Source organism: Petaurus breviceps, unplaced genomic scaffold, assembly GCF_028583685.1.
Source record: "Petaurus breviceps papuanus isolate PSGF00001 unplaced genomic scaffold, PetGlider_PUasm1.0 90895, whole genome shotgun sequence".
Classification (NCBI taxonomy): Eukaryota; Metazoa; Chordata; class Mammalia; order Diprotodontia; family Petauridae; genus Petaurus; species Petaurus breviceps.
The window spans coordinates 26,296,870-26,308,234 of record NW_027187372.1 but is presented as its reverse complement, the minus strand read 5'-3'; the positions used below and the strand labels follow the sequence as shown (position 1 = coordinate 26,308,234).

General features: G+C 43.1%; 1 protein-coding gene across 2 annotated transcripts in view; it reads right to left on the bottom strand.

The window, feature by feature from the left end:
• The window catches only part of PKP1 (plakophilin 1), an 80,611-nt gene that overhangs the window by 50,429 nt on the left and 18,817 nt on the right, over positions 1-11,365 (bottom strand). For both annotated transcript variants that reach the window (XR_011165734.1, XM_069074541.1), the window contains exon 2: positions 10,398-10,501. Coding sequence is in view for 1 of the 2 variants with exons in the window: in XM_069074541.1 (XP_068930642.1) it covers positions 10,398-10,501 (104 nt within the window). In the remaining variant the exon portion in view is untranslated. The remainder of the gene's footprint in view (positions 1-10,397; positions 10,502-11,365) is intronic.

Below are 11,365 nucleotides of genomic sequence, written 5' to 3'. Positions count from 1 at the left end.
AGAAGAAGAAGAAGAAGAAGAAGAAGAAGAAGAAGAAGAAGAAGAAGAAGGAGAAGAAGGAGAAGAAGAAGGAGAAGGAGGAGGAGGAGAAGAAGAAGAAAAAAAGGAGGAGGAAGAGGAGGAGGAGGAGGAAGAGGAAGAAGAGAAGAAGAAAGAGTTAGTATTTATATATTGCTTATAGGTTTGCAAAGTGCTTTACAAATATTGTCTCATTTGATCCTCACAACAACCATGGGAGGTGGATGCTATTATTATCCCTATTTTACAGATAAAGGAACTGAGGCAGAGAGTTCAGTGACTTGGCAAAGGTCACACATCTAATAAGTGTTTGGGGCTAGATTTGAATTAAGGTCTTTCTTTACTATTTAATACCTGTGATACCCTGGGCAAGTCACAGTCTCTCTGGACCTCAATTTCCTCATCTGTAAAAACGAAAGTTAAATGACTTCTTGGGTTCTTTCTAGCTATAAATAAATGCCCCAAAGATTATCTAGATGCTGGGGCGGCTAGGTGGCACAGTGAATAGTGCACTGACCCTGAAGTCAGGAGGACCTAAGTTCAAATCTGACCTCAGACACTTAACACTTACTAGCCGTGTAACCTTGGGCAAGTCACAACCCCAACTGCCCTGCCCTCCCCTCTCCAAACAAGCAAAAAAAAAAAAAGATTACCTAGACGTCATTACTCATGGGGTGCAGAGCACTGGGGAAGGTAGTTGAGGGTAAATGCAGATTAGGGAAATTATAAAACTGAACTAAGAGCTGCTTCCTGATGCAGTGACGCTCATCACACATACAACACATACACATGAATGACTATAATACACATTTAATACACAAGAGAGTTGTGCTTTTGATACTACATAAAGTTGAGGATCATGACATCATTTTCAATCAACTGGAATAAAGCAGTACCAGAGCCCCGGGCAGACCCTAGTTTTGCAGTGAGTTGGTAAGAATGGCCTTGGAATTAATTTCAAGTTCAAATAGTGTCTCAAACAACCTCTTAGATGTGTGAACTTAATTTCTCTCAGTCTCAATTTCCTCATCTGTACAATGGGAAAAATAGCCGCACGTACTTCCCAGGTTTATTGGGAGATGATGAAAATGGGAAAGCCTTTGAAAATCTTAAAAGCACTATGTAAATGTTAGCTATTATTATTCTTATCAGTAATGTTATTATTCTAAGTTGTTGGGGGGGGGGTTTAATGGTAAAGTTATTTTAACTTTGTCAAACTGTTTTCCCATTTTCAGTATCTCCTGTGCTCCTCATGGACCTATGAGAAATCACTTCCTATTTCTGGGTTTGTTTCCACATCTATAAACTGAGGGGCTTGGGCCAGCTGGCCTCTGAGGTCCCTTGCAACTGTGACATTCCATGACACTCGAGGGCAGCACTGGTCCCTTTAGTGGCAAACACAAATGTCTGGGGTCAGCAGGTCTGGTTTCACATCCTGGCTCTGATACTTATTATCTGTATGATTTCAATCAAGTCATGGTCGATGTTAGCAGGACTTCACCTTTTCAGAGGGGACTTGGGTTAGATGGTCTATAAGGTCCTTTCCAGATGTGAAACTTCTGCATCTCCTTTTTACAGAGAAAGTAACTGTCCTCTCCATGGAGAAGAAGGTTTTTTTGTGGGGCTTTAAAAGCTGCATGGGAGAAGGGATTTACAGACATGGGGAACAAACAGCATGAACAAAGGTACAGAGAAGGGAAATATGGAACAAGTGTAGGGGGGTGAAGATTAGACCAGAACATGTGCAAATGAGGAGGAAACAGTAGAAGATAAAGCTTTGATCACAAGATAGTTATCAGACCATGAAGGACCTTGAATGATAGGTAAACAGCTTGAACTTGCCCACTAGGATCACAGGATCATCATTTTAGAACTGGAAGAAAATTTAGAGACCCCCCCTCGTCCAAGTTATATTCATTTTACAGAAGAGGAAACTGAGGGTAAAGAGGTGAAATGATTTGTCCAAGGTCACACAATTAGTAAGTGGGAGAACCAGCAAGAGGGAAATGCTTCAGTTCTACAATTTGGAGCAAAGGAGTTAAAGGTTTAATCTGGCAGTCTTTAAAGGATGTGCTATTTAGGGGAGAAAGTCAAGTCAGGAATACTATTTGGAAGCTATTATAAGAAGCTAGGCAGGTGGTAATGGGGGCCTTCCTAGGGCAAGGGAAGCAGGCATGGAGAGGAGAGGATGAATGCAGACATATGTGTAGCAAGAAGCCATCCCAGGAAGTATACCATCTGCAATGAATGCTTACTCTTGGCACCCCCCACCCCCAGCCTGCTCTCCCAATATAACCGAAATACCTAGACAGCTCCCACTGCTGATATATGAGACCATTCCTTTTGGGGGAATGCATCCTCTCCTTTCCTTTCCTTTACTGAACATTTCACCTCTCCTCCTTCCAAAACCAGCCCCAAGCTCATCTCCATCAGGAGACCACCCCTGACCAATGCCACCTGGCTTCAGTTCCTTCCGGTCCCTTGTCCTTCACTAGAATGGGAAGACTGAGTGCCCTGTTGTGTGATCTGTACATAGGAAGTCCTTAATGAATGATGGTTAATGTTGGAATTGACAATGAATTCCCCTGAGAGCCAGGACAGTGTCTCCATCTTCACAATGGGAGCCCCCTGGACAGGGTTTAGATCTCTTCCCCTCCTCTCATTTTGTCTCCCCATATCCGGGATGCTGTCTTCGAACACCACACAACACTAAAACATAAGTTTCTTCTAAGCAGTGATTGTTTCAGTCTTTATCTGAGTTGTTTCATTGCTATTGTTTCAGTCAGGTCCAACTCTTTGTGACCCCATTTGGGGTCTTCTTGGCAAAGATACTGGGGTGGTTCTCTATTTCCTTTTACAGCTAAATTTACAGATGAGGAAAGTGAGGCAAACAGGGTTAAGTGATTTGCCCGGGGTCACACAGCTAATCTGAGGCCAGATTTGAACTCAGGTCTTCCTGATTCCAGGTTTGGCACTCTATCTACTGTGTCACCTGGCTGCTCCCCTGGCATGTAGTAAGTACTTAATAGACATTTGTTGACTGATTGCTTGATTAAGGTTCTGTGGTATATCTCGGAAGAGATATCTCTGAGGAGCCTCTCCTTCATCACGATTAGGATCCAGAGCTAAGTAACTCTATGAGGCTACAATTACATTTTCAAGAGAAAGGAGGAAAGAAAGGCATAGGAATATAGCTCCTCAAATCCTGCCCCAACTTGAAAAACTACCATCATTTCTCCTTGGGAAGACAAAGTAGAAAGCAATTGAAAATAAAGTCCCTCCCCTTTCGCTCCACCCCTCTAAAATGAAGAAGAGCTTTTTAAAAATGGTGTGGTTCATCACATTCTTTTATCCAATGCCTTAAACCTGAGAAGTGTCCCGTAGGCAAATGGGGCCTTTGACATGAGGAAACATGGCCTACTAGTTTAGGCAGCCCTGGAAGGGAAGGGGATGTCTCAGGCTCACAGTATGTCCCTGGCCCATTCATTCTTCTCTCACCCCCTCTCGTAGCTCACTCTCTGTCCCTAAGCAAATCTTCTTGCCTTTTCTTGTTGGGCAAAAGCCTCAGGACCTGGCTCCCCCTAAAGAGCTCCTCATAGAAAGCTCCTATCTCAAAGGGTTGGGTGGGGAATGAGTCATTGGCTGGCAGAAGGGACACCATTTTGGCAAACACATCAATCACTCCTCCCAGCTAGAGCCAAACTCCTGTTCAGGAGCGGATACCACTCCTCCTGCCTTCTGCACACCTGGGCTTTTTTCAAGAAAATGCTGAGTTCTCTGAGGCTGCACAGATTCAGGGAAGAGGCATTGATTTTTAGAACTTCAGGAAACAGCCTAAAATGGAGGCTAGGATTCCTGGGTCCCATTTCTACAACTAAGTATCCATCATCCAGGTTCTTATGCTGTGCCTCTGTCTCCCCATCTGTAAAATGGGGATAATGAGGCCAAGGCACACACCCCTCCACAGTGTTGCAAGAGCTAATTATCTCCTATTTGCCAAGTACCTGGAGATCCTCAGATGAAAGTAGTGAGGACAGTGTGGAAGGTTATTATCTGATCTGAGGGACTGGGGCAGAGGCCTCAGTCCAGGCCGACTTAATCCCATGATGCTCCGGGACTGGGTCCAGGACCAACTCCAGTATACCAACATTACATTCCTTACTGTGGAAATGATTAAGAACGATCCTGAAACCAAATCGAATTCCACAATATTAGAGCTGTACAGATCATTCAAGATCATGTGCACTGGTTCCCATGTTTTCAAGATGAAAAAACAAAAAGATTTGATAAATCAGTCAAATACCTTATTCAAGAGCACAGAGATTTAATAATATTGTAGGGTCACCAGAACCCAGGTCTATTCTATTTCACTCTGCATTTTCGATCATCTATTAATATGATTAAAAACTCCAGGAATATAACAGCTCCAAGGAGAGCAGGCATGGATGGTGTAGAATGCCCAGGGAGCTGCTAGTTGATTGATTAGCTGAAGTCAGTCCATCCATCCCCCTGCTTCTCAGCTATATTCCTAGGCTGGCAGATGGGATAGGATCTTTCCTCTTCAAAAGCAAAAACAAAATACTAAGTGTCAGTTGACCATCCCAATGTTTGCTGCTGTTGTTTTTCTATTGTTGCAGTCCTGTCTGATTCTTCTTGATCCCATTTGGGATTTTCTTGGCAAAGACACTGGAATGGTTTGTTGTTTCCTTCTCCAGCTCATTTTATAAATGGGGAAACTGAGGCAGACAAGATTAAGTGACTTGCCCGCTTACATAGCTAGTGTCTGAGGTCAAATTTGAACCCAGGTCTTCCAGGCCCTGCTTCCTATCCAATGTGCCACCTATCTGCCCACATCGATGTTTACTCCATTTCCAAAACATTTAGCTCTTCTACCCCCAGCATTCCCATTTCCTAAAAGGAATACAATAATAAAAATAATAGCCACATTATTTTTACAACCATAACAATATAATGAGACTAGCTCCCCATTTTGGGTGCAAGGGCAACCTGCTTGGGCACTATTCACCTCAGCTGATTCACCCCACCCCCATCCTTATCATGTAGTCAGCACAGTACAGTGAGAAGAATGCTAGGGTAAGCATCTTAAAGACTTGCATTTGAATCCTGCCTCCAGCACTTAACTAGGGTAACCTAGTCACTTAGCCTTTGGAGGTCTTGATTTCTTCATCTGTAAAACAAGGAGGTTGGATCTCATTTCCTCTATGGTCCTTTTGACTCTTATCTATGACTTTATCCTCTTTATTCCCTGAGGTCCCATGTATCAATGTATGAATTTGTGAACTCATTTACTGTACATCATTCTCTCAACCACTTGATCCAGTTACTGAAAGCAGTGGACGCCCTTTGCCTCAGTCTTCATCTAACACTAGATAGGAAGCCCACTGAGGGCAGGCACTGTCTCTGTAACCTCCATGGAAGATTAGCCCAAGAACTTGTATAGAGCAAGTCCTCGATATGTAATTGTTGACTTGAGCTCTAAACTGTTTCTTTCTTACTTGCATGTTCTGTCTCCCAACTAGACTATAAGTTCTCCAATGGAAGAGAATATGAATGTCCCTTGTGTAGGGTCTATTACAAGAATCTGTATATGGTGGATATTCAATGCTGTTGGTTGTAAAATGGTGAGGAGTGGAAGGGAAATAGGGGAAGATTGCTGTGACTAGCTCTAGCATTCATTGGTTCCATGATCCCTATTACTATTGGGAAAATACCCAACGAGTGTCCTGTGATGCAACCTCAGTTTTTTTCATTTGTAAAAAAAAGATGGTGATAGAGGTGGAAAGATGGGCAGAGAAGAAAGGCATTACCATAGCAGGCTATACATAGAACCATATCATGGTAGACTTTCTACAATACCTGATTTGGGGAGAGGGATAGAGTGTTTTGGAGGGAGGTGAGCCAGACTTGGATTAAAGTGCCAATCCTAATATTGGCAGATCAAGTGAACCCAGGGAAAAGTAGAATTCTCACTGGTTGTTCTTGGGTTCTCTCATCTGCTAATCCTTAGGCTGCTGCACTCAGGGAACAAAGTCACCATCTATAGACTGAGTATGGTAGCATCTGCACCATGTAAATCCTTCAGATTTCTTGATCTGATATTTACCTGGCTTACCTCCTCTATGAGGCAGTGTATTGTAATGGATAGAGAGCTGACCTCAAAGCCAGGAAGATTTAGGTTCAAGTCTAGCCTTTGACATGTCCTGACCACGTGATATTAGACAAATCACTTCATCACTCCATGCTATAAGTTGCAGTGAAAGTACCAACCTACACTGTTAGTGGGAATTTACAAATGAGAAGATTCCCCATATCAATGAACCACAGGTCTCATCCCAATCTGCTATACCCTATACCTCCATTTCAGACTTGACTGTAAATCCATTGTGTCCCTTGAAAATGCTCCCCCTCCCCCTCCCTCACCCCCCACCAAAGATCTGAAGACTCATAGGTATTACCTAGGTAACTAATTCAAATTCTGCAGTTGGGATAGACAGCAAAATGGATTGATATCTGTGTCTAGTCCACCTTCTTCTGAAGATTTAATACCACCATGTCACTTCAGTCCAATCACAAACAAAGTTATCTGGGGAGAGGGAATATTTGACTTTGGAAAGACCTAGTGATTTAAGTAATTCCAGCCTCTTACGTTCTCATTCCCATTATCCTGGGCCTTGCCCTGACTGAGCCCTGGAGAACCCTGAGGGAAGGTAGGGTTTTAAAATTGTCAGCCATCATTCCCAGAAGTGGTTTCAAGCAGCAGTGACTGTCAAAAGAGCTTCCTTTGGCCAACAGGCACCAGTAAGAAATACCCTTTATTATTAGGGCTTGAAATACTCTCCACTATGACCCACTCCAGGGTCTGGGGTGGAAGGATGGGCAGGGAAGGGAAGGGAAAAGAATGGACATGGCAAGGTTCTACTCTGAGTCTGACCTGCTCCCTAGAGAGGGGTGAATAATTCTTGCACCAGTCAGGCACTGAGTGAAAAAGCACTTATTAGGCACCTACTATATGCCAGGCTCTGTGTTAACCACTGGGGCTACAAAACTTTAAAAACTGAAAAAGATGGTACCTATTCTCAAGGAGCTCATAGTCTAATGGGGGAGACAAGATGCAAACAACTATGTAAGAGCAAGCTATAGACAGGATAAATAAGAAATCATTAACAGAGGGAAGGCACTGGATTCCGGGAGGATTGGGAAAAGGTTCTTGTAGAAGGCGAGATTTTAACTGGGACTTGAGGAAAGTCAGGGAGGCCAGGAGGCAGAGGTAAGTGAGAGCATTTTAGGAACAGGGGACTGGCCTGTGAAAATGCCCAGAGAAGGAATATGAGTATCTTGTTTGAAGAACAGCAAGGAGGCCAAAGTTACTGGATCACAGAGTACTTTGTGGGTAAGAAGACCGGAAAGTTGGGGGCAGGGTGTGAGTAATAAAAAGCTCTGAATGCCAAGCAAGGGGTTCTACTTGAAGCCAATAGAGCAAGAAGCCAAAATGTTATTATTAGAGTAATGTATAGAAAACATCAAAAAGCCTAATATTAGAAAACTGAGGTTTAAAGACATTAAGAGACTAATTGTTAAGTCATACAGCTAGTAAGCATGGGAGTTGGGACTGAACTCTAGGTCAGTTACCTTTCTACTCTATTGTACTACATGTGTGTTTGTGTGTGTGAATCTATGAAGCCCACTCTACTCAAAAATCTGTGTGTCCCTAGGCATGGAATTTTATGAGATCCCAGCCTGCATGGGCCATAATGAAGGTATTAGGAACAAGCTTCTCATATTGGCTGCCTGACAAGTAGGTGAATCACACCCCCTTCCTCCTGTACTCAGCCCAGCACCGCCATTTTGTTTCAGCCAGTGGTTGGGAGATTAGAAGGAAAACTCTTCTTCTGAGCCAGGTACACCATCATGGGAAAATCTCACAAGAACATGATTAGCTCACCACCACAAATCTGTTACCTCTTTTCCAGTTCACCTTCCGTCTAAGCCTGGATTTTGTTTTGTTTTGTTTCTCCCAGTCCCTGCCTGATTATACGTCTGGCTCCACTATCAATTACTCCACTTCCTATTCTCTAGCTCTTCTCCACCCCACCCCCCACCAAGGTTGTCTGTGTACCCAGCTCCTCCTCATTCCCATAGCCTCTCCTGAACGGAGCAGAGATGGGACATGCCCCAGCAGCAGTCCTAGGTGAGTAATGTCTGAAGTCCCGCCAGCTAAGAAGAAAAAGAGAAGGAATGGGCTTTGGGATGGCAGTGGGTGGGGAAGAGATTTTAACTGGTTGTCATAAAGAGAGGGATAGACCTGGCAGGGGACAGGGTGAAAAAAGATAAGACAGAGCCCCTAGTGTTTCTTTCTACAAAATATACAAACATTTCTCTTTCAAGGACTCAAAGTGACCCTGAGGGTGTGTTTACAGAATCAGCAATGGATGTTCCCATAGAAATTTGTGACTATAAGGCTCCCGGAGTAAAATCAGTTCTGGGACCTAAACAATCAACAGAGTGAGTGACCCAGAGACAGTCAAAATCCGTCTTAAAGAGTCTCTGCCACAAACCTCAACACCTCTATAATCTACTAAATAATCATCTCTCTTCAGGCATAGCCTTGTGGGCCTGAGCTGGGCTGACAAGTTTTGGGAGATGGCAAATCCTAGTCTCCCAAGAAGACTAGGGATCCTGGTTAGCATGGAGGGCACAAGTGACCAGGAGGAAAACCGACATTTAGGATCTGTGCAGTGTAAGGCATCTTGATTGTAGAACTTGACCTTCTATGACAAACCTTCATCAATAGCTATCTTTCCTCCTTTTCTATTCTGAATCCTTATCATACTCTGCCAAATACAAGCTTCAAACCATAGAATCCTTCCCAAATGAAAAAAACAAATTTATTTAGCCTTACCTCCAGGAGCCCACCATAAATGGAGTTGTTGTTTGTTTGTTTTTAAGATTTCTCAAGGAGAATTCCACAGCCTCCTTCTGTCACTTATTCCCCAATAATCCATTGTCAGTAGATTGTGCCTCTCTGTGTGAACCTATATCCCTCATGGAGCACCATGAACTGATTTTATCTGTTCTATCCTCAGTGAAGATGAAGAACCATCAACCATCCTTCCTCAGTGAAGATGTATGACAACTGGCCACCTTTCCCAGGGTCAACCTGGGCCAGATCTCAGTCACAAAAGATGGTTTAGCCAGAAGTATTCATGGAGTAGTGAGAGATGAGAAACGGTTGGTTAATCAGTGGGACAAAGAAATCAATCTGCCACTCAACTTTATCCCACTCCTCAGCCCCTGTCCTACAAGTCACCCAAAATAAAATATTTTCTGCAATCACCCGAACAGGAATTCAGGAAGGAAGGAATAAGACCAAATAAATACAAACCTGGATATAGCCACAGCCCTCCTTTCCACCCTTATCTAGATAACATCACAGGATATGGGTAAGATTTCTGCTCCATAGAAGTCAGGGGTGAAACAAATTCTGTTGGATGAGCATCAGGAACAGAAGTAATGGGGTAACCGACGTGCTCTGGAACCGAGTATGTAAGTGCTTAAGAGCTTTTGGAAGAGGTCAGTTCTGAACTATGTATCTAAGGACCCCATGGTAAAGTGGAAAAAATGTTACTGGATTTGGGGTCGAGGGTCCCCCGAGTTTGACTGATGGCTCAGCTACTTTCTCTTTTATTGTAGCTTTGGGCAAGTCACTTCAGTTCTCTAGGGCTCAGCTCCCTCATCTAGAAAATGAGGATGTAGGATATCCAGTTTCCAAGGCTGCTTCTTGCTCTAAATCCTATGATCCTAAAGAAATTCCTGAGACTAAAACAGAATACTGAAGCAAGATCAGACCCAGGAGTTTCTGGGCTTGATGGTTTTTTTTTTCTCCAGAATGACTATGGAATAAGTCACTCCCCTCTCTGTGTCTTACTTTCCTCAACTGTAAAAGGAGGAATTTGGACTAGATATTTGCAAGGTACCTTGAATCTCTAGTGATCTAGAATTGTTCCATTAATTGACATGAAGAAAATAAATTGCTTCCAAATCCCACCCTATTGGAAATGGGAAGAGACACATAGGTAAGAGATTTATGGGAGACATTCTCCTAACCAACATCTAAGACATTCAGATATATCAGACTAACACAGAAACAGGAGGCCTCATTAAGAAGAGCTATGAAATTATTAGCAGGTCAGTAGGGGAAGGGTATTACCATCTGGGTACTCTTGCCCTCGACATGACCATTGAGCCTCACCTTAACAACTGTGACAACCACATCCTCATCTTACATCCACAGTCTATATACAAAGTCTTCTGAAAACCTTAAAACTCTAGATTTTTCAAAACCAAAGTGAGTTCCTTACCGGATATCCCCAGGAGCCATTGCCTGCCTGGAATCTGGAGTAATAGCTACTCCGACTGGTGGTCCCATAGTTGTAATTGTCAGTCATACCATCGTACATGGAACCTGGAAAACAGAACTACAAGATTAGGAAGAACAACTGCATTTGTTATTGAAAGCCATAGACATTAGTTACCCCCTCATGGACTCATGGACTTTCTCTTCTAAGGTCATCTTAATTTTATGTGCCACGAAGCCCCCAAGAAAGATACAATAGAAGAAAAGTTGTGTTTGCCATCCTCAAGGAGGAGGATGAAGAAAAGATTATCAATTAATAGCTCTGTTATTCTGTGCATGTGGGTTTTCTTTTTCAGATTTAACATTTATTAAACACCTACTATGTGTCAGGTACTATGCTAAGAGTTTCACAAATATCTCATTTTATCCTCACAACAACCCTGGGAGGTAAGTGTCATTCTCCACTCTGTTTTGTAGATAAGTAAACTGAGGCAAACAGCGGCTAACTGTCCTGCCCAGAGTCACATAGCTAAAAAGAAAGGGGCCAGATTTAATCTCCAGTTTTCCTGAATCCAAGCCCAGTGATCTATCCACTGCTCCTGTATCATCGTCTTCAGTATAAATATTACCCAAATACTCACCATGTACAGGACACTAAAAAAGAGAACTCGAGCCAAGATGGTAAAGAAATGCAAGTGAGACAGGAAGAAAAAAAATCCTGTCCAGAAGGACTGTTTCAATATTCCAAAGAAGTAACAGAAACTTAGAAAAATTCCTCAAACCCTCCCTCCACCACACATACACACCAGAAAGGAACTGGCCTGGAAGGAGTGTCTGACCCCAGAAGGCCCTCCTAGCCTAAGGAACAGACATCACTTTGCAAAATTGAGTCTCCCATACTGAGTTGGCAGGATCTCTCCTCTCTTTCCTTCCTTCCTTCCTTCCTTCCTTCCTTCCTTCCTTCCTTCCTTC